The 24,670-nt window shown below is 38.2% G+C and overlaps 1 protein-coding gene across 1 annotated transcript; it reads right to left on the bottom strand.

Annotated features, from left to right (window-relative positions):
• Window positions 1-412: 412 nt before the first annotated feature.
• Window positions 413-23,670, bottom strand: LOC127801893 (serine/threonine-protein kinase EDR1). The gene is made up of 13 exons (XM_052337404.1): window positions 23,196-23,670; window positions 21,629-22,048; window positions 20,218-20,321; window positions 18,225-19,402; window positions 17,737-17,777; window positions 8,028-8,096; window positions 7,689-7,789; window positions 6,679-6,757; window positions 6,496-6,594; window positions 2,978-3,046; window positions 2,807-2,856; window positions 1,028-1,204; window positions 413-937 (listed from the first exon to the last, which is right to left on the bottom strand). Exons 1-13 carry the CDS (start codon window positions 23,583-23,585, stop codon window positions 793-795), a joined length of 2,922 nt encoding a protein of 973 aa, XP_052193364.1. The 5' UTR covers window positions 23,586-23,670; the 3' UTR covers window positions 413-792.
• Window positions 23,671-24,670: the final 1,000 nt, after the last annotated feature.

Here is a 24,670-nt window from a genome sequence, read left to right as displayed (position 1 = left end):
TTTTAACATTTATTTACCAATTAATACGCAAGGACCAATTCGTCAATTTTCTCATTCCATCCCTGCATGTAATTTGACAATCATTAGAATAGTAAAATTACTTACGCAGCCCGCAAATTTAGACATCACTGTCTTTCGATGCAATCAATGCATTAGATAAAGTCAGATCTTATCCATTAATCTTATCCATCTATCGCCATGTAAGGCTGTTACAATTCATGTTAATGTCTAAGACAGCCCTGTAAAAAGAAATTGACGAAATTATGCGAACAGCAAAACACACGCCTACTAGAAGCATGCATCCCATCCCACGAAAAAGGAGGGGCGGCGGCGGCGACGGCGACTTTGTAATAAACCAGAACACGAAACAGCTGCTGCTGCTGCCCGTTTCAGCAAAGAACCACAAGCACGATGATAAAATCATTTCTTTATTCTTTTTGAATTTTAACAGTTTGCGAGTACCAACCAACAAAAGGGTTATCATCTACACGTGCGTCTTAACCTCTCATTCATTCTTCTTGAGGTATCAAAACTTGAAACTATGCACACAGAAAGCTGTACAGAAAAGGGCATATATATATATAAATATAATATAATATATAATGTATATGCTGCTGCCACACCACTCGATCATGTATATGTTGCCTAAATTTGACCACTGAATGCGTTTCTTTTTCATCTTTAAAATCCTTGCACAAACCCAGGCAGGCCAGCACCCTAACAAGGAAAGAAAACCCCGAAAGCCTCTCCTCCGCTAATTTGATTCACACGTCAGGGATGAGACATTTCATTTCATGGAGTAGTAGCATTCACTGAGATCTCTTGCGAGAGGGGTGAACTTTGCTGCTGCTCGAAATTTGAAGGTACGGCGGCCAGATGCTGCAACGGCTTTAGAGCCACGGTGAGCTGAGCAAACGAAGGCCGCAAATTTGGATCACTGGACATAATTGCAAAGAAAGAAATAGTTTACTAGATGGATTTGAGGGCATAGAATTTGAGTCTTTTTTTAAGTGTATTTAAAACATACGTCTGCCAGCATTCCCAAATAATCCGAGCAACTATGGGATCAACATCCTTGGGAATGTCAAGACGGCGATTCTGGAAACCTACTGCACCCACAACTTGCATTGGGTTCATTCCCTTCCATGGTAGCCTTAAGGTTGCGAGCTCCCATAAGATCACACCAAAGCTATATACATCGCACCTGCAGAATAACCAGAAGCAGAATTACAGCTAGCAAGGGATTTTGCAAATCCCATAAGTGCCTGGCGGACGTTGGTTTAAGGAAACACTTTTTTGCAGCACGCTACAGCTGACACCTTAAAGTCACAGGCTAAAAGAGCACAAAAATCAAGAACTAAAATAATTGCATTCAATTCATTTGTGAATATTGCTGTCCTGAACAGGACACTAACATCATGACACCGTAATTTAATTCTCACTTAGTATTGTAATTGATTCATAAGGCATATTTGAGAAGACCATCAAACTAAAGCACTTCTGTCTTGTGAAGCAACTTGTAACAAGAAGCTCTCAAAGAAACACTTCTGTCCATTTTATTTTTCTTTCAAAAAGCATTTTTCTCAAATATAATATTAGAACTACATTTCTGGCATTTTATGATCGTAAGATTCTGTCTAAAAGGAAATTTACTAAGATAGCTATAAAACTTTGTTGTATGACAAATCTTTGGGCAGTAAAGGACTAAAATGTATAAAACATAAGTGCAACAGAAAAGAGGATATCGTGATGAATGTGCAACTATATTAGAAAAGATAAAATTAGAAATAAGGTTATTTGCAATAAGGTCGAAGTGGCTCATATTGGAGATAAAATAAATGAGACACGATTAAAATGATTTGATTATATGAGAAGAAGGCCAATAGAAATTCTTAAGAGGAGATTGGAAGGGAGGGAACAAGTCTTTAGCAAAACAGATGAAGATCAAGAGAAACTTGATGGGAGATTCTTAGGTATAATTAAGAGCAATACAGTAGATGAGAATATGCATAAAAATTATTGGTGAACTGAAATTTATGTATCCAATCCCATAAATAGGGATTAAGTCTTGATATGTTGTTTTATGATATTAATACCAGAGGCATAAGAATTGCTGCAATTGCATGGCTAGTATCAGCCCACATATACAAACAGAATAATTGCCACAATTAGTTTGCAGGAAAAAAAAGATAAAATCATTCCTCCTCCCCAACCCCCTTGGTTATTTTTATGGCATGTGTGCTTGTCCACAGTCCTCGCTCACAAAAAATGTAACTTCATGTTGTTTAGAAAGAGAAAAAATACAATAACAATCACAAACCTTCATCTTACACAGTGGGTTTGGCTACATAAATTCTGGATCTCTAACACCTATATATAAGCAATCCAGACTACTTATTTTTTCTCTAACACCTTTCATAGAATTCTCTGAAAACTGTCATAGGCTTTTTCCTAGTCTATAAATATTAGATAACTTCCATTGTTGAGTTACCATACATAAAACCAAATTAGTTTTAGAGAACTTGGTTTCTCCCCTTAACCTTTTTGCAATTGCCTTCTCCCAAACCTTCACAGTGTTGACATTAATTTGATCCCTCTATAATTTTTTTTTCAACTTTGAAGATCTCCCGTATTCATATAAATAGGCACTAAAGTAAAATATTGACATATACATGGAGGCAATAGCGGGCATTAGTTATTAAGCAATGATGATACAATTGGTATATGCACCACCTGGTGCAAATAGAAAGATTGAAACAGAAACTTCATAATCATAATCATCACAATGATGGAAAATTTAACTCACTTCTCGTTTGAAGGTTCATTGCGGAGAACTTCTGGGGCCATCCACTCGGGCTAAGGCAAGAGCAAGTACTTGGTCAGAAACAGATAGATGAATGACAAGCAAATAAATGGAGTGGCATCGTGTGATTTAGATTTTAGCAACGTCTTAGAATGCCAATTTTGAGGTTCTCACCGTTCCAGCAGTTGATTTGGATGACAAAAATGTATTGTGCTTCAATCGTGACAACCCAAAATCACAAACCTGCAAGGCAAAAGAAAAAAAATTAGTAGCAATTATATGCCGCAAACATTAACCAATATGATACATGTAACAATCTTGTCCCTTAAATTTATTACATTTTAAATTATTTTCTTCTCAAACTCCGCCTGGGGATGTTATCTACTGCCGGTCCCAAGCCCGGATAAAGGAAGAGGGTTGTGTTAGGTAGCCGACAGCCAACGTAAAACTTAGTCGGATCCAAAACATGAACTCTAGACAAATTATGAAAAATCGTTTGGGCGTGGGCATAACCCTTCATAGCGACGCGCTACACTGCCCCCGTGTAGTGACAAGTGAGCTAGGGCCGCTGCATTGGCGCCCGGATGTAGTGATAAATGAGCAAGGGTTCCCGCATTTGCTTGGACGGATGTGGGTAAAGAAGCTAGTTCAAAATCAAAACCAAAACCAAAACCAAAATCAAAATAAAAAACAAAATCAAATTCAAAGTCAAGGCCAAAAACAAAATCAAATCCAAAGTCAAGGCCAAAAACAAAATCATAGATTAAGCATTGGGTCATGGAACATAGGAACATTAACAGGCAAAGCTATGGAAGGGGTGGATGTGATGATTAGGAGAAAAATTAATATTATGTGCCTTCAAGAGACGAGATGGGTAGGGAAAAAAGTAAAAACTTTATCAGAAGCTGGATATAAAATATGGTACACAAGAACTGATCGAGCGAAAAATGGAGTGGGGATTATTATGGATAAAAGCTTAATAGATGAGGTAGTGGATGTAAAGAGAATAGGGGATAGGATTATTATGGTGAAGATTAGTCTAGGAAGAATGACTATGAATATCTTTAGTACATATGCACCACAAGCGGGGTTAGGTGATGAGATAAAAGCAAAATTCTGGGAGGACCTAGAAGGACTCATACAAATGATACCAAGAGGAGAGAAAGTGATTATAGGAGGTGACTTAAATGGGCACGTGGGTAGAGACGGAAACGGATATAGAGAGGTGCACGGAGGGTATGGATTCGAGGAAATTAATAATGAGGGTAAATCTATCCTAGATTTTGCTATGGCATATGGGCTCATTATAACCAATACTAGGTTCAAAAAACGGGACGAACACTTAATCACATATAAAAATATCACCTCAAGCACCCAAATAGATTACTTCCTCATGAGACAAGAGGATCGGTTATGTTGTAGGAATTGTAAGGTGATATCGGGAGAGTGTTTGACTACTCAACATAGACTTCTAGTATTTGACGTCCAAGTAAGAAATTGGAAGAGAAAAAATCACATAAAACAAAATCCAAGAATCAGGTGGTGGAATTTAAAAGGGGAGAAACAACTAATGAAGAGGTACAATTGAAAATTAAAAATAAGAAAACTTGCTATAAGGCGGTATATCAATACAACAATGAAGAAAATCAAAAAAATTATAAAAAAGCAAAAAAGGCAGCAAAAGAAGCTGTTAGTGAAGCAAGGTCAAAAGCATATGAGAATCTATATAAACGACTTGATACAAAAGATGGAGAAAGGGATATATATAAATTAGCTAAAGCAAGAGAAAGAAAAACACGGGATTTAAATCAAGTGAAATGCATAAAAGATGACAATCAAAATGTTTTAGTAAATGAGGGAGCGATTAAGGAGAGATGGAAGGAGTATTTCACAAAATTATTCAATGATGGTGGTGACACAAGAGTTAGGTTGGGACATTTTAGTAACTCCGAAGGGAATGTGAGCTACACATTCTATCGACGCATAAGTTCAAATGAAATAACACAAATATTAAAAAAGATGAAAAATCATAAGGCAGTGGGACTAGATAATATACCAATAGAAGCATGGAAATGCATGGGAGAAGAGGGCATCTCCTGGCTAACGCAACTATTTAACGCCATCCTTAAATCAAAAAAGATGCCAGATGAGTGGAGGAAGAGTACTTTGGTTCCTATATACAAGAACAAAGGAGATGTTCAAAACTGTGAAAATTATAGAGGAATTAAGTTAATGAGTCATACCATGAAACTCTGGGAGAGAGTAATAGAGCAGAGACTCATAAAGGAAACAAAAGTGTCAGAAAATCAGTTTGGTTTCATGCCTGGTAGGTCAACAATGGAAGCTATATATTTACTAAGGCGTCTAATGGAAAGGTATCGAGATCATCAGAAGGACCTACATATGGTGTTTATAGATCTAGAAAAGGCCTATGATAGGGTCCCTAGAGAAGTATTATGGAGGGTTTTAGAAAAGAAAGGAGTCAAAATAGCCTATATACAAGCCCTTAAGGACATGTATCATGGTGTAGAGACAAGGGTCAGAACATGCGGAGGGAATACTGAACCATTTACAACTATAATAGGACTGCATCAAGGTTCTGCACTAAGTCCATACTTATTTGCCCTAGTAATGGATGAACTCACTAAAGATATTCAGACAGATGTGCCATGGTGTATGCTATTTGCAGACGACATAGTGTTGGTGGATGAAACAAAAGAAGGAGTGAACACTAAGCTTGAGTTGTGGATAAACAATTTAGAATCTAAGGGATTTAAATTAAGTAGAAAGAAAACACAATATATGGAATGCAAATTTAGTAAAAATGCAAGAGTGGATGATGTTATAATAAAATTAGAAGACCAAATCTTACAAAGAAAAGACCATTTTCGATATTTGGGATCAGTGATTCAAAAAGATGGAGAAATCCATGAGGATGTCGCACATAAAATTAAGGCAGGTTGGCTAAAATGGAGAAATGCATCGGGGGTGTTATGTGATGGTAAAATCCCATTAAAATTGAAAGGAAAATTTTATAGGACAGCTATAAGACCAGTCTTGCTGTATGGCTCAGAATGTTGGGCAGTCAAATACTAGCATGAGCAAAAGACGAGTGTAGCGGAGATGAGGATGTTAAGATGGATGTGCGGACATACAAGAAAGGATAAAAATAGAAATGAAGTTATTTGTAATAAGGTAGGAGTAGTGCTAATTGAGGAGAAGATGAGAGACTAGACTAAGATGGTTTGGTCATGTGAGAATGAGACTAAGAGACGCTCCTATGAGGAGAGTTGATGAAATGGAACAATTAGTCACAAAAAAGAGGTAGAGGTAGACCTAAGAAGACTTTGGGAGAGACATTAAAATTTGATATGAAATATATGGATCTAAATGAGGATATGACAAAAGACAGAAATACAAGGAAGTCTAGAATTCATATAGCCGACCCCACATAATGGAATAAAGGTTGGATATGTTGTTGTTGTTGTTAAATTATTTTCTTCTCAGTATTGAGTGTTTAAATCCCGCAATGCCTTGACAAGGAAACAAAGAATTACTCGATGAGAAGAAAAGTTTCTCCCAGAAACCAGCATGTTTGAGGTTCTTTCTTGTCCTGACTAAGTCAAATTCTACCTCTTTAGTTCAAGAATGTCTATAACCAACCAAATGCCAAAACAAGAAAATAGCAATACCTTGACATTCCAGTTCTTATCAACCAACAGATTTGGGGACTTCAAGTCACGGTGAACAATTGTTGGTATGCTGGTATGCAAGCAATTCATACCTTTTGCCTGCACACAGGGCTCTCAAAATTAGATACAGAACAAAAGAAGATGAAAATATCAAAACAAAAATGCTAATAATTAATTTCATACCACATCAAGAGCCATTTTAATTCTACGCTTCTCATCGATCTGGGAATTAGGACGATGAATAATTCGATACAAGCTTCCCCTGGAAATCCAATTTGAAGACACTTAAACACGTGATCACACCACACTACTTGAACCATAAAGCAGAAAAATACGTAATTAAGAAAAATGCAATATAAATCTGTGGGCAGCCCGAAGCCTAGGTGTCTGAGATGAAGGGTTGTGGAGTTGAATTGTATGTTAAGAGTCCAATTAAATGTTCACCCTTAACCGAGAGTAGTCCGGACTTTCACTTCAAACACGAGAATGAATCAAGTAGGAGCAACTATATAAAAAGCATCATTCATATAGCTCTTATGATGGCCGCTTCCTCACTTTCACAATTCAAAAGATTCATTCACATAAATAATCACACAAGAATATATGTACCAACTAATTTTCATAGAAAACAGAACTTGATATATTGCATTCCCTATCCAGGCATAATGTAGCAAATCATAAGTATCTGCATATTCAGAAGTCATAGTTTATAAAAAATGCATAAGGGTTTATCAAATATGCACGAGGCCAGAATGAACAAAAAAATCCACCAAAATGAACACAGGGATGTTCAGATTGATACTCAAACAGCAATAAAATTGAAGTATCTTAGAACAAACACAGGATCTTCATATTCTAAGTAAGAAACCTATTATGGTCACTGAGCCTTCAAATTGAATAGAAATTCCATAGGTGTCCATCAGATTCCTGATTTATTATCCATTTAACAAGGAAAAAACAAATGAAAAATAACAGCCAATTAAAATGTGAAGAATTCTCCAAAACTTCTGCTACTCATTCTAACAGAAGACAGTTCACAGATGAAAAAAGCAGTTCTGAAGTTGGATAAAAGCAGTCAGGCATAGACTGAAAACCTTTTAATGTTCAGATGTTTCAATTAATATTTGTGTATAACTTGCAGAGGTTAGCAACTCACTAGATGATACGAGTTAGCATATAAGGAAAAGTTCTACCTTGGGAGAAACTCAGTGACAATAGAGAGGTTTGGAGGGCGAGTAACAGCACCCATGAAACGAACAACATTTGGATGGCGCAATCTACGCATTATGCGCACCTGACAAGCAGAAACAGTGGTGCTTGGTCAATGAATTCATATTGGTAAAGAAGTGAACATCAGTGTGCAGAAACATATAGTCTAACTCAAAAACAATATAAAGCAGAAGAGGAAGAACCACTGAGATTTTGCTTCCCAGAACACCACTCCTCTCAAAATTACAAATGAAAAAAAATGCCTGTACTTTCTTAGCAATGAAATTGAAATAAATATATAAATATTAGATGCAATTCCTTACTTCTCTCCTAAATTCATCCAAAGCATCACCTGAGAAATCCTGGTCAAGGAATTTCTTCACAGCAACCTCCTGCATCAAGAATTACCTCGCTGGCTAAGAATTAGAAACTATAACATTTGGGTAGGAATGATAGCAAGACAAGAATAAATTAATGGCCCCATGAAAAATCTGCAAAATGGATAGGTGCACATAACTAGGATTGATGAACAGACAGAGATTACAGAAATCATCATAAATAGAAATCAATAAAAGGAAAAGTAGAGTAGGTCATACATAACTTTTAAATCAATTGAAGCAAATCTATGTGGTCAACATATATGCCCACTATTAATCTAATCAGATTCAGGGTTACCAAGTTGGAAAGACTATTTTTGGAATTACATATCCAATATTTTAATATAATTTGGAATGCAACTACAATTGCTTTAATTAAGCAACCCAGGACCCAAACCAGGAAGCTATACTCCCAAGTATGCATCAAATGCATATAAGAGTTTTGTTCTCCAAAACTACCTTGCTTTAATTAAGCATCCCAGGACCCAAACCAGGAAGCTATACTCCCAAGTATGCATCAAATGCACATAAGAGTTTTGTTCTCCAGAACTACCTTCCTCCTTTAAAGAGCAACGAAAACAGGTTCTCCACTTATAATATGAGATATAGCTATAGCCTTAGCCTTAAAGTCTTTAGCATGTGAAAAAATATATGCACATTAGCAAAAAGTGAGGACATTTCAAAGAGCAAATAATCAAGCATATTGTTAGAGTAGAACACAGTGATCCCCAAGTCTCTCACAACCGAATGACTCACAGAAATAACATGCCACACTTCCAAGATCAAAAACAATATAGCAAACAAACAAGAATAAAGAAAAAACAGTAAGAACAAAATAGATTTATCCTAGTTCGATTTCAAAATTGAGACCTACATCCAGACTGAAGCTTCCGCCTTCCAATCCACTATCTTGAACATCAACTTTAGGATGATTACAAAGAGTACCCGAATTCACACCCAGCCCATATACCCTGAGAGCTAAATGGATTCCTGAGATTACAAGGCTTATCCCCAGCCTTTCTCTCAACCTCTCAATCAATCCCAACCCACAAGATAGAAACAGAAAACCTTCTTGGAATGAGGCGCACACACTGCTGTTAAGACCCTAGGGTTTGAATAGGAATTTAGAAGAAGAAAAACATAATGGGGAGGGAAACAGAACAGAAAGAGGGAGAACGAGAGAGAGAGAAAAGAATAGAGAGAGATGTATGGAGAATTGGAGAAAAATAGACTAGAGAGAGAATATGGAAAACATTCGTGTATTATTCGATAATCCCTTCAGCTATTACACAAACCTTCTTATAGGCTCTCTCCTAACTCCCTAACAATCATTCAGCTAACTCCTAACTGCTTACAACATAACCCTTTGTTAGTTATAGCCCCATTTGTCCCTTATACCCCTAGATTCCTAACAATCCCCACCCCTTCAGAGAGTTCTTGTCCTCAAGAACTCACATTGACTTGCCATGTTTGTCATCCAACCCCAACTTTCACTAACTGTTTCGTTCTTCTTTCTTTCTTTCTCCTCTTCAGCCTTTTCCTCCTTCCTCTGACCTTCTTTTTCTTTTGTTTTTTCTGCAATCATAAAATGTATACCTCGAAGATCTCCATGCCAAGTATCTCTTCTTCCCTTGATTTGTTAGTGTTATATTTAATGAAACCTCAAATGAGGCCCAAGGTTGGGAGGCTACTTATGGCAACCGTGGGCTGCTCCTTGGGCGCCCACTGGAGGGCCATAAAAAGCAGCCACTTTGGGCCAGCCCAATTGTCCTGTGGCTTTTTTGTCGTTTTGTCTGCTGCTGTCCCGTTTGCACGAATTGATCCAGGCCATTGGTGCTGCTTTTACTGAGAGCAATCCGAGCCATTAAATCATATTATATCACGCATCGAGATTGCTGATTCTGATCACATTGAAGACGGAAACGATTGGGGGGTTTGTAGAGGGTCAGTCATTTTCTAGGGTTTTTTTCTTTTGCTCTCTCTCTCGCTCTCTCTCTGTAAATGTTGTATAGATCGTCTTCTTTAGCGTTCTCGATTTTTGGTTTTGTTTAAAGGTAAGCTCCTAATCTGTTAGTGATTTCGTAGCTTATCGTGTAGAAAATTAGAGTTGTTTTGTTTACGTTTTTGTTGTAATCAGATTGAATCTATTTAGTGGAGTGAACTCTTCTCACCGGAGCTCAAGTGGACGTAGCCCCTTTTTTGGGGGTGAACCACTATAAATCTCGTGCCTCTTGTTTCTTGTTTATGTTTTCAATACTGTCTATATTGATTTGTGTTTATCGGTCAGTTCGTGTGAGTTCATCTGTGGAGATTTTGAACTGTGTGTGCGCGTTTGGAGATTTTGCTATCTCTGTTTGTTTGTAATAGTGGTATCAGAGCCTTCTGGTTTATCGTATCCAACGTTTTAGGGTCAAAATCTCGACCGACTCTCTTTTCCGAAATCTAGGGTTTCCTTTCCTTTTTTGTGTCGATGTTGTTTTCTAAGAACTCTAGGGTTTTCTGAAGAGACACTGTCAGCGTAAGTTTGCTGAACAGGTCTTAGTCATTAATCTAGGGTTTATTTTTTGGGGCATTTTTCATATTACACGAAAATGACAACAACCCGATTTGAAATCGGTACATTCGATGGAAAGGGGGATTTCGGAAGTTGGAAAAAGAAGATGAGGGTTTTTCTCTCTCATCATAAAGTGCTTATAGCACTGGAATCAGATGACCGGAAATGGTCACCTGAGCAGCTGGCTCGAACTAATGAAATCAGAGAAGAGGCGTTTAATCTGATTTTTCTTCATCTTGGTGACTCTGTAATCCGTAAGGTTGATGGTATATCTCTACCTCTTGAACTTTGGAATAGATTAGAATCTTTATATTCTGTGATGTCTGCTCCAAATTTGGTTTATTTAAAAGGCATGTTGTTTAACTTTAAGATGAATACATCTAGGTCTATGGATGAAAACATAGATGAATTTACTAGACTCACCTTGTTATTAAGAGGTACTGATCAGGCTTTAGGAGATACTAGTGAGGCAATGATTTTGTTAAACTCCTTACCTGATGATTATGATGTAGTGAAACATGCTTTACGTTACACTGGTATAGTCCCTAATATGGAACTTGTTATATCTAGTATTAAGGCTAGAGAACTAGAACTTAGTACATCTAAGAAAACTGGCAACAATTTGTTTGTTAAAGGAAATACAGATCAAATAAATTATACTGTGAATACTGAACAACATAATGGATCAGGATATAAAGGAAAAAGGAAGGATAAGAAGGGAAAACAAAAACAAAAGTGAAAATGTTACCACTGTGGGAAAGAAGGACATATAAAGAAATATTGTTATGACTACTTGAAAAAACAAAAGCAAGGGGGTAATGTAACAGTAACAGCTAGTAGTTCTAATTGTTTGGCTGAGGTGCTTAATGTTTCCTCAAGCTCAGTTATAAATGAATGGATTATGGACTCTGGCTGTTCTTTCCATATGTGTCCTAATATAGACTGGTTTGATAACTTTAATAACAGAGAAAGTGGAATAGTGTATATGGGAAACAACCATTCATGTAATGTTCAGGGTAGAGGTGACATAACTCTTAAGTTGCATGACAACAAAGTTAGAACTCTCACTGATGTAAGATATGTCCCTGACCTTAAAAGGAATTTAATCTCACTCGGTACACTTGATGAGTTAGGATTCTCATATAAAGCTGAAAATGGTTCTTTGAATGTTTTTAAAGGAGAAGAATTAATTTTAACTGGTTTAAAGAAAAATGGTTTATATGTTTTAAATGGCTGTTTTCATTCCTCTGTTATATCAAATTCTGCATGCTATGTTAACACTGATAAGACTGAACTGTGGCACTTGAGGCTTGGCCATATGAGCCTGAAAGGTTTGCAGGCACTGTCAAACCAAGGATACCTTGGTCCAGTGTCTGCTGAGACCCTCGATTTTTGTGAACCATGTGTGCTGGGCAAGCAACACATGATGAGTTTCCATAAGGGAACTCACCTGGCGAAGGCATGCCTTGAGTACCTACATACAGATCTCTGGGGACCTTCACAGGTTCCCACCCATGGAGGCAACAGGTATTTTCTCTCTATCATTGATGATTTTACTAGGAAGGTGTGGGTTTTTCTGTTAAAAACTAAGGATCAAACATTAGAGAAATTCAAAAATTGGAAGATCCTAATAGAAAACCAAGCTGACAGGAAAATCAAAACTCTTAGAACTGACAATGGGTTAGAATTCTGTAATAAAGAGTTTGATGAATTTTGTAACTCCCAAGGAATAAATAGGCATAAGACTGTCAAGAACACACCCCAACAAAATGGGGTGGCTGAAAGGATGAACCGAACCCTCCTTGAAAAAGTGAGGTGCCTTTGTTCACATTTGGCTTGCCTAAATCCTTTTGGGGGAAGCCCTAGCAACAACTTCACATCTAGTAAATAGAAGCCCTTCAACTGCCCTTAATTTTAAATGCCCCGAAGAAAAGTGGACTGGAAGGAAATTAAACTACAACTACTTAAGAACTTTTGGCTGTGAAGCTTATGCTCATCAGTCAGAAGGAAAATTGGAACCTAGATCCACTAAGTGTGTTTTTGTTGGATATCAGGAAAGAACTAAGGGATATAGGCTATGGGAAAGACAATCCAAGGGTGTAAAAATTATCATTAGCCGAGATGTTATATTCAATGAATCTGTCTACCCTTGCAAATTATCTAAAACTGATGAATCCAATCAACATAGTAACACAGATAATTTTATCAGCTTAGGAGGAACCCAAATAGAGGTGGAGCACCAAGTTATAGATGATAATCCTCCAAATGATCCAGTTATACCAGAGCCTCTACCTGAAGGTGATCCTTCACCTATATCAAACCTAGACCAGACCTCTGATCATGAATCTGATCATGAGGAACAAAATGATGAAACTGAAATTGAGGTGGAGCAATATGACACCCCCCAACATAATCTGGAAAACTACCAACTTGCTCGAGATAGAAGCAGGAGGTCTATAAGACCACCTTCGAGGTATGCTTTCTCAGATTTGGTGTTTTGTGCCCTAGTGGCAGGTGTTGAGATGAGGAGCAGTGAGCCTTCCTCTTATGAGGAGGCTATCAGCTCAAAGGAAAGTAAAAAATGGCAACAAGCCATGGACGAGGAAATGGCCTCTCTGATGGCCAATGATACTTGGGTTCTTGTCCCTCGTCTAGAAAATCAGAAACTAATCCAATGTAAGTGGCTGTTCAAATTAAAGGAATGTATGTCTCTTGATGACCCTATTAGATATAAAGCAAGACTAGTAGCTAAGGGATTCACACAAAGGGAAGGGATAGATTATACTGAAATTTTTTCCCCTGTGGTTAAATTTAAGACAATTCGCATGATGCTTGCAGTAGTAGTTCAATTTGATCTAGAACTTGAACAATTGAATGTTAAAACTGCATTTTTACATGGAGACCTCGATGAACACATTTACCTGGTTCAGCCAAATGGTTATGTTGTGTCTGAAAAATCTGATCATGTCTGTTTGCTGAAAAAATCTTTGTATGGTTTAAAACAGGCCCCAAGACAATGGTACAAAAAAATTGATAATTTTGTTCTAGGGGCTGGGTTTATTAGAAGTCAATATGACAATTGCTTCTATTTTATGCACACTGATATTTCTGTTTATCTACTGCTTTATGTAGATAATATCCTTCTTATTAGCAAGTCTAAGTCAAAGATTAAGGAGTTAAAATCTATGTTAAATTCAGTTTTTGACATGAAAGACTTAGGCCATGCTAAGAAAATACTAGGAATGAAAATTGAGAGGAATAGAAGCAACAATAGCCTTAAGATACATCAGCATGATTACTTGGTAAAAACTGTTCATAAATTTGGAATGGAAAGCTGTAAAACTGTTATGATTCCATTGGCAGGTCACTTTATTTTATCAAAATTACAATGTCCCACATCCAACTCTGAAATAATAGAAATGGAAAATGTCTCATATGCAAATGTAATTGGAACAATTATGTACTCAATGATAAGCACTAGGCCAGACCTTGCATATTCAATTTCATTACTCAGTCGATACATGTCTAACCCTGATAAAACACATTGGGATGCCTTAAAACATTTGCTTAGGTACATAAATGGTACTGTGTGCATAGGTTTAAATTTTAAGAAAAGATTTGATACACTTGATCTTGTTGGTTATGTTGACTCTGATTTTGCTGGAGATAGAGACTCTAGAAAATCCACCACTGCTTACTATTTTACCTTGGGTGGAAATTGTATAAGCTGGAAGTCTCAGTTACAGCCTCTTGTAGCTCTGTCCTCTATTGAGGCAGAGTATGTGGTTGTAACAGATGCCTTCAAGGAAGCCATATGGCTTCAAGGTATCTTAAAAGAAATTCACTTGCTTCAAAGCAAAGTGATGGTCTTCTCGGATAGCCAAAGTGCCATCCACTTGTCCAAAAATCCAATATATCATGATCGAACTAAACATGTGGATGTGAAGTATCATTATGTAAGAGAAATGATAGCCAACGGAACTGTGGGAATCTAGAAAGTATCTTCAGCCAACAATCCAGCTGACATGGGTACCAAGGTATTAACTGCAACTAAATTCAAGCATTGCTTAAAATTGTTGCATATCGATGATGGCTAAATTTTTTTGGTCATCTAGAGCTGTGAAGGTGAGAATTGTAGCATGTTGTACTTATATTTTCATATCTGATTACTTATTCATTTGATGTTTCAAGGTGGAGTTTGTTATATTTAATGAAACCTCAAATGAGGCCCAAGGTTGGGAGGCTTCTCATGGCAACCGTGGGCTGCTCCTTGGGCACCCACTGGAGGGCCATAAAAAGCAGCCACTTTGGGCCAGCCCAATTGTCCTGTGGCTTTTTTGTCGTTTTGTCTGCTGCTGTCCCGTTTGCACGAATTGATCCAGGCCATTGGTGCTGCTTTTACTGAGAGCAATCCGAGCCATTAAATCATATTATATCACGCCTCGAGATTGCTGATTCTGATCGCATTGAAGACGGAAACGATTGAGGGGTTTGTAGAGGGTCAGTCATTTTCTAGGGTTTTTTTTTTTTGCTCTCTCTCTGTAAATGTTGTATAGATCGTCTTCTTTAGCGTTCCTGATTTTTGGTTTTGTTTAAAGGTAAGCTCCTAATCTGTTAGTGATTTCGTAGCTTATCATGTAGAAAATCAGGGTTGTTTTGTTTACGTTTTTGTTGTAATCAGATTGAATCTATTTAGTGGAGTGAGCTCTTCTCACCGGAGCTCAAGTGGACGTAGCCCCTTTTTTGGGGGTGAACCACTATAAATCTCGTGCCTCTTGTTTCTTGTTTATGTTTTCAATACTGTCTATATTGATTTGTGTTTATCAGTCAGTTCGTGTGAGTTCATCTGTGGAGATTTTGAACTGTGTGTGTGCTTTTGGAGATTTTGCTATCTCTGTTTGTTTGTAACAGTTAGTTCCAGTAAGTTCCTTAACCTTTGCTAAGACCAATTCCACTGCCACAATATCAGTAATTTCCCCCAGATGCAACAATTGAGCAGTATAGACTCGCTTCAATTGTTTCCTTTGCTCCTTCGTAGCTTTTTCCTGCTTGCTCCCATTCACCAATAGTTCTTCTTCAGCAAGCTTCTCCGTCATTGGTGTCACAGTTACTTTTCCTAAGGAATCAATGTCTTCCAGTCCTGTTGCTTCAAGAGAAACAGATTTAAGATCTTCGAAATCTGACCTTGCTACCTCTCCGGGTTCTTGATTTCTAGCGTCAATCGTAGGTTCTTCTACCACAGTTACCTCTTTCAAGGGTGTCACATTGTTGTCTCCAATATATGCCATTCCTTCCTTGGCATCCGGACTTGCCTGATTCTCTTCAGCTGATTTATCGACTTTTTGCTGCAAATTAGGAGTATTGAATTCTTCATTGCAACTCTTGATTCCTATCCAATCCTTTGCAAGTAGTTCATCCACTTCTTGCAAGTAGTTCATTTCCACCATAGATCTTGGAAAAAATTCCTTTGGTAAAGGGATCTGGAATTTCAATGAAATCAACATCATTAATGCATCTAATTTTTTACTAATAATATCACCTTTCCCCTTGAATCCTTTCTCCATCTCCCCAATCCCCATCCTTGAAAATTTGCTTCTGAAACAACAACCTATCACTTGCCTTGAACAGTACTGTATTGAATTCGTCGGAAATTGCTTCTTGAATCCCAAATCTGGATTGAGAATTAACGAAATTCCAAGCTGCGAGAGTACCTCCTGCTTCGCTTCCCAGAGATTACCTCCTGCTAAGTGTGCGGTTCTTTGCGGCTTCAAGATTTCTAGACTTGACCGAGAGTCGTTGCTCGCCTCCCAAGTCGGCCAATTGTCCGCAATGGAATTGGTTGCAATCTAGGTCCGCTCCAACTTTAGTTCTTGATCGCTTGAATTCGCCTTCAATTTCCGATCACTATTGATTCAAGAAACCCAACATCGACCACTGTCCTTCAATTTTCGATCGCCACAAATTCCAAGAAGCCCAACACCACGATGGCTTCCGCCCGCCACTGTTGGCTTGAGTTCAGTCCCACCTATGGAAATTTGTGTTCCAATTTCGCGTTCAATTCCGACCCAAGTCAGAATTTGCTTCAGAAATGGCCGAACTTCTCAAACAAGAAGCATCGGTCTTGAGATTCAATCAAGACTGAATCTTGAACCTTCATTGACCGCCTGACTCACAACCGAAATTTGCCTTCCAATTCCTATCGGACTCCTACTCCAATTTTGACCCAAAATCGTCGGACGCACTAACCCCCAAGAGTGTTGGAATTCAATTGCAACCAAAATCTCTCATCGGACTTCCATACTTAGCCTCGTACCCTTAGTTTGGCCGTGTTGTTTCCATCGAACTCGCGTACCTGACCCACCTTGCCAACTGCCGAGAACGCCGGCTCTAATACCATTTGTTAAGATCCTACGGTTTGAATAGGAATTTAGAAGAAGAAGAACAGAATGGGGAGGGAAACAGAACAGAAAGAAGGAGAACGAGAGAGAGATGTATGGAGAATTGGAGAAAAATAAACTAGAGAGAGAGAATATGGAAAACATTCATGTATTATTCGATAATCCCTTCAGCTATTACACAAACCTTCTTATAGGCTCTCTCCTAACTCCCTAACAATCATTCAGCTAACTCCTAACCCCCTAACCGCTTACAACACAACCCTTTGTTAGTTATAGCCCCATTTGTCCCTTATACCCCTAGGTTCCTAACAATTGCCTTACCCCACGATCCCTATTTAAAGGCTATAGGGTCGTGAGTTACAATAATTTAAAGGCTACAGGGTCATGAGTTACAATAACTAACCAACTGACCGACTGGCCGGAACTAACTAAATAACTAAACCAGTCAGCCACCCTTCTAGAAACATGCCTTCTAGAAGTATGCATATTCTAACCCTGAAAAGGAGACATACAAATGCCAGCATACAAGAACTATCTGTTTACACACAAAATCCTAATCTAGTACAAATGACATAACACATATCTTTTGGTACCTTGAGAAGAGCACACGTGATATGACATACTGGAACATGTTAACAGTAACAAAAGCAATAACACTAATATCATTCATATTTGCAGCAACAGCAGTAATAACAATACTTACAGTGCCGTTCCAATCAGCATGGTAGACCTCGCCATATGAACCTACACAGGGAAAGCCTAAGATGGTGAATTACAATGAATGAGGATCTTTAGTAGGACTCATGGTGGTAATAACTATAATGAAAATTAAGTTAGTGATGAAATAATGAACATTATAGCAGGAATCATGGATAATATTAATATTGTGATTACAATGAGAATTAAATTGGCAATGATAACAGCAGCAACCAGATTGAGATCTGCCTTATATTTTATTGCACATTTTACCACACCCATCACCCTTGAAAAATTACAAAACCTGCCTGTGAAGTGGGAAAAAGAAATTTTTAAAGAGTTTGTCTCCACAACCAAATTAATGCTAAATTGCAGTTTTTAACAAAATTTCCAAAAATATAATAACAGAACACAAACTTACTCAAGACACAAGCAAACTCAAAATTTCAGCAAACAAAATAAATAAATAAAGGTAAAACAAAAGTCAAGCTTTACCTAGTCCAATTCTTTCACCAATTACTAGATCTTCCCATGGAATTTCACATTCGCCAACATCATCCATTCCCAAGTCAACCTGAACTGCACAGGACTCAACCGGTGACATTGGACTCTCTGGGTATTCTAATTTCAAATTTGTCCCCAGAAATCTATCATGTGTGCACTTCCTACGATCATGCATTCCAACAACATCCTTTCCATGTTCTTTTTGCATATCTAGCCCCTTATTTCTCTGGACCTGCTCCTCCCTGAGATATTCTTCCTCATGATGAGTAACTCTCGGACTGTCTTCCAATGTCAGTACACCAAACTGACTGTCAATTGATTCCCTTGATGAATTGCCACTAACTGAAGATGTTCTTTCACAATTATCTCTTTTATTATGATAGGAGTTTTCTGGTAATTTCTGAACATCAGGATGGATTCTTTCAGATGCAGTACAGCTGGAGGAAGCTGATGCTGATGTGCTATAGTCCTTAGCTTCTTGATTGTTTCTTGGCCTCTCCACAAGATCATTTTCCTTTTTTATAGGAACCTCATTGCAAGCATGACGATTCTTCCACACTAAAGGTACAGGAGGTCGACCAGAGATAACACCATTATTTGGCTTTTGAAACTGATCAACTTTACGCCAAGCAGGGTTATTCTGCACAGAAGTCTTGCCAGATCCTTTTATCTGGAAGGGATTAAGATCAGCAAAAAGATTCTTGGAGTCATCTGTACTACCCTGGGTATAAGGAACTATGTTAATATTCATTCTTGAACCATCCGCAGCTGCACTGAGGCCACGCCCCCCTTTATATAGGGACGTCCCAGTTGCTGATGAGGGAAAATGATCTAACTGTTTAGCAGGAGTCAATTTATTAGTTCCAGAAGAACCAACCCCAGAGTCACTGCTTGCACTCGAGAGTGAAGGGAAGGATTCAGTCTTTCCAGAACTCGACTTTCTACCCAATGGCAAACTGTTCTCAACCACAGAACTTCGACTACTGCCTTCAAAGTCACCAAGTAGTGGCCTTGGTATTGGATAAAAGACTTCAGAGTCATAAGCTGTCTGAAGACTTGGAAATTTGCTTAATTTTGGATGGGATGAATTAAAAGACGTATCCTTCGTGCTCAGTATATCAGCTGGTATGAGTGTCCCAGGGGCTCCCATGAGATCAACCAAAAACTCACTGGAAGAAAAATATATACATCAGGTTCAGAAATACAGACAACATACAGGCAATCAACCATAAAATGTAAAGAGAAAAAAATGGATGAAATTCTAGTTGACTCAATTCACTCCCCTTCCCAAGTCAAACATATGGACAGATAAGGAACCAAATCATGTGACTAAATTCTTGTGCACTTGTGGGCGTAGCCTTCCATCTAGGTGCCAAAAACTTGTTTGGTCGTTTCTTCCTACTTTTGTGATTTGGAGACTTTGGCATGAAAGGAAAGTTCTGTCTTTTCACCTGAAGAGTCTTGTACTTTCTACTTCACTATGTTGGTGCAGGGAGGAGGACTGAGGAGACTCTTTTTTGTATCCTTCCTTTATGCAGTTTTTGGGTGATTTTGCTTGTATATTGGTAGGTGGAACCTCAAGTTTCCTTCCAACTTTTTTCTACAGCGATCACCCCCTTAAGGTGATCTACTTGTTTATCTCCAACACCCCCCCCCCCCCCCCCAAAAAAAAAAAAGGCAAAAGTTGAGCTTCAAAATTATAAACAAACACAGGGTGAAGGAAGATAATAGATGAACAATCTAATGTAAACGACAAGTTGCATAGAGGTGCCAAAGAGTGAAACCCAGTACGTAAGGAAACCAAAAACTTTAATGTCCTCAATAATGGCAAGCAACATTACAGGGGAACAAAGCTTACCCTATTTCCAATATAAGGACCCACCAGAAACGCACATTGACACACACACACACACACACATATATATATTGACAAGTTCTACCACAGTCACATAAGTAACAAACCTTCAAAAGTTAAGCTCCTAACCTTTCATTTTCCATCTTTATAATGTTAACAGCATCATCCTCGACACCTGTGTAATGGCTGCCTTTAACCAGTCTACAAGGTAATCCAACATTGTCAGCTAACACCTGCATTACAAGAAGAAAGAAAATAAAATACACAAATTTTCATGTCTCAATGTCCATATTACAACAACATGAGAAGAAAAGGGCCCAACCCTGAGCACATGCAAGGTCAGACTGAGGAAACTACTTGCATGATAAAAAAGATATTTGTTTAATGGTCATCAAGAGAATTGCCTAACTAAGCAGCATAAATTTTGAATAAACTAAACACAAAAACGACTGGCACAAATATCCCATGTCAATTTGACCACACAAAAAATAAATATCATTTGACACTGTTACATACATTCAATTTTTAGACCAAACTGTACTTTGTATACATCTGGAAACTGTATATTGCAGGTTAAGTTGATTTTTCTCCTGTTCGGAGGCACTCATTTATTCTTTTCCCCAATCGAACTTAAAGGTATTCACAGCTGAAGACACGTTTATATTTTTGTCAATATGCAGAAAAACTTATGGAATAATTTAAAAGGAGTGACCTAGACTTTTTAATCATGTTTAGTGAGAGTCCAGATGAAAGTAGCACAAACAAACCAACAGGGATAGCCTGTAATCAGCACACTATTTTAGAACTCTTCTAAAATGGGATTCATTCTGCAGCTAAACAGTTTGGTTGTATACTTAGGAAATGTATTGTGTATCATTCTAGAAATTCACAAATTGACAGTAAGTGTATAGAGCTTTATTATGGTTGCATATAGTCCTAAACAATTTCTCAAATTTTTTAATTCACTTAAATTCTGATAATAACAACTTTTCCCTCAAATAAATGATGTCTAGTATTTCACTTTCTCAAGTAAAACTGGCAGGTGGTCCATAAACTCAATCTCACAGCATTATGAAACAAGGGTTAGATACTAATGTGGAGGAAAAGTGGAAAGTTGAATTTACCATTCTGCAATTGCCTTTTTTTTAGTCTATAGCAATATATTAGCGATTTATCAAATGGAACTAAACACAGAAAGGATTCCTTCTCCAGCATCTGTATCAGAACACTAAGCTGGAGATAAAGGGTTAATTTAGCCAAACTACTAGAATGAAAAATTCAAGTGCAATGGATATCAACTGTCACATGATTAGGCCACTGAAACACAAAAAGCAAAGCTTTTTCTACTACTAAATTCATGATGGACCACCAGATATTGGAATATATAAATGGTTAAATGCTTGAAGACACCTACCAAATAAAAATGCACCCAAAATTTTTATGCCTAAAGTTCCAATATTCAGGACAGAAATAAAAGGATGCACTAGGTAAGGTCCATCCTACATGAAGGGCAGCAACAGATGAAAGACTGATAGCTTACCTTGAAAAGTAAAGCACGATGACGTGACAACCCAATCTTTAAGGACCCAATAGGCAACACACTAGGGTGAAGTGATGTTCTCAACTCGGTGCTTCTTTCTGTCCACCTTTCCAACATGATACTAGCATCTTTTACAGGCCCACCCATGTGTTCTGTAACAAATTCTGCAAGCCTCTGCGCCAAAACACTTACCTTGCCAGCACAGTCTAGGGAAATACAGTGTGCTATCTGCAACAACTCTTCCAGGGAGGGGTCAATTGTTTGATTAACTATAACAACTTCAAATCCAGAAGTTCCAGGGTTTGTTTCAAGAGCTGCAAGAGATGGCATTTTTCCTTGGATTGCTGGATCTGTGGAGAGCCCATATACAACATAGAAACCATCTAGTACTTTTTCTCCATAGTCAAGAACACCATAATCCTGATGAGTCCAGAAACACAAGCAGAGACAAACAGAAAATTAATGCTATTTCTCAGAAAGGAATAGTAATTGGAAAGCTGAAAGGTCATACTATTCCCTTGCAGCCAAAGTTAAAAAGCATCCAGGGATTGAGGCCATTTTGAACAGGGACTGAAAGCATTCTAGGTTTTCAATATCCATGCAGAGCTCCTTAAGGTGTCATAGAATTCACATTTCAGGCAAATCTAATAAATAAATGAGGGCCTGAAAAGAAATAACTAGATGAGGAAAAAGCAGATTATGCAACAAAGACATAGTCAACTTGTGTCCTTTTCCCATAAATGTATTTGTCCATCCATTTTGTTCAATGTTAATATTTCTTCCTCAATTCATAAAGGATTACATTTTTGAAGATTTTAATTTCCAATATCTTGTTTCAGAGGATTTACTCGAAATCCAATACAGAGAGTTAGCAAAGGGATTTGCTTTAGTCCAGGGCAAAAAAGGGTGCTAATGGTAACCTGGTTCCCCCCCTCCCCCCCCCCCCCCCCCCCCCCCCCGCGGGAAAAAAAAAAAAAAAACCTAAATGGCACATTTTCTGCTATATGATGCTCAACATCGCCAACATCCATTTTACGGATGCAATTCAAAGGAATCGAGCAAGAGGGATCGAGGGTAGAACACGGAATTTTGTGAGATTTTTCATGGAGATGAACACCTTTGGACTAAATTCGTAGTAATTCCCGAATTTCTAACAATTTCTACAGCTACGTTCAACCACCAAACTTTTCCACCGCCGTGTTTTTTCTTTTGGTATACCGGAGGGAAGAAGTCCCTCTGGAGGAGCAAAGCGGGAAAAGACTTATCATCTGACTGCTGAAATTAGAATCGAACTAAGATAAAAATCAAAAGATATTTACAGAAAAAAAAAAAAGAGAGAGATAAAAATCAAAAGTTTGAAATCCCCTAAAGATTGGTCAATTGACAGTGAATTAAGCAAATTGGGAGACATTTCTTACGAGATTCCCTACTTAAAGGGTTAAATTCCTCGATCTCAAACCCAATTAGCAACAATAAACAACATAAAGCCACAAAATTAAGTTCATGGTACATAATTCGGTACATACAAGTCTTGTAACTTGATCAAATTCAATCCTTGCTAACTCACCCAGTACTGGCGCGACAACAAATCGGCAGCGGCTTCATCCCTCTCCCGAACCCATTTTCCCACCCGCCGCCCCAAGCTGAGCAGCGAATTCTCCGAATCGTCCCGCGAGTCCGGCCCGGAGACGCTGAGAGCTAGGGCTAGCTGAACCTGGTACTCCTCCTCCGAGGTGTAATAGTCCTGCCGGTTGACCGCTGATGAGGCCGGAGTGGTTGGTGCTGGCGCCGGGATGGAGGGAGTAGAAGGCGAAGAAGTCGACGGACTCGACGGCGAGCGAGCGGAAGCCGCGCGGTGATCGGAGGCGCATGTCGGGGACACGGTCGAAGCGGCCTCGTTCGACCGATTGGGGTCGTGATTGCTCCCTATGTGAAGCTTCTTGAAAATGTGCTTCATCGTTGCCTCCGCTCCTCTCTCTCAGTCCTCTCTCTCTCTGTAGGACTCGGGCTTTTGGTCTGGTCAGAGAAAGGTGAAACGATAGAGAGAGGGGAGGGAAAACTACGGGAGGAAGTCTCATACGGGACGCGGGTGGGGTTGAATTTACGTAAATACCCTGAAAAACACTAAATTTTGCAAGCCTGCTCTGATCCGTCAACAATCAGATGTTGACGTGTACCGAGCAGCTCGGACTGGCATCCGCCACGTAGAACGTGAAGGGAAACACTTTGCTTTCTCGATTGGCGCGGCCTTGGGGCTTTGCACCCCTCACTTTCTTTATGTTAGAAAAACATTGGTTCCAAAATTGGGTTTATTATTTTTGTTGGAGTTTTAGTCTTAAAAGTTTTAATATTCAGTATTTAACTTTTAATATTTGTTAATTTAATTTAAAACTAACCCATTAGTGGGTTTCGAAGATTAGTGAGTAAAATTTTATGTGTGATGTTATTTTTTAAAAAAGTGACGAGAGAAAATGTTATGGGACTTATAATTTATCTCACGAATATGTTCAATGGCGACAGTGACACGTGCTCGTTAGAGAACCACTTCACTGTCATCATCTTACTTAAGCCTAAAAATGACACGTAGTAGATATGTTTCAACATATCGACTAACTTGTTGCTCAATGAAGATTCTTTGAATTCCTCGATATTAATTATCGCTCCGAATATCATGGAGATAGAGACTATTCCAAACTCTTCCGAAACGATTATCATATCCATATTGGTAAGATCACAGTTTAACAAGGAACGAGATGGGGATCCTGACGGTTCAAAAAAATAATCCTTATCTTGGCAAATGGATAAATAGAAAGACGAGGGACGAGTAAAAAAAACTCTCTTATTTAAAAAAAAATAGTTTTTTAATGTATATAGAGAACTAGAGATACATCATTGAATTGACTTGATCGTTGGAGTGATCTCGAAAGAACAAGTCCCCTACGTCATCTCTTTACAGGTACCTGGTTCGAGGCAGAAGAGAGTGATCAGCCTATGCATTATCAAAAAGTAATTACAACAAATAATAAAGATCAAACGAATTTG

Source organism: Diospyros lotus, chromosome 1, assembly GCF_014633365.1.
Source record: "Diospyros lotus cultivar Yz01 chromosome 1, ASM1463336v1, whole genome shotgun sequence".
Lineage (NCBI taxonomy): Eukaryota > Viridiplantae > Streptophyta > Magnoliopsida > Ericales > Ebenaceae > Diospyros > Diospyros lotus.
Note: the sequence above shows the minus strand (reverse complement) of the source record. Positions and strands in the feature narration are given on the sequence as shown.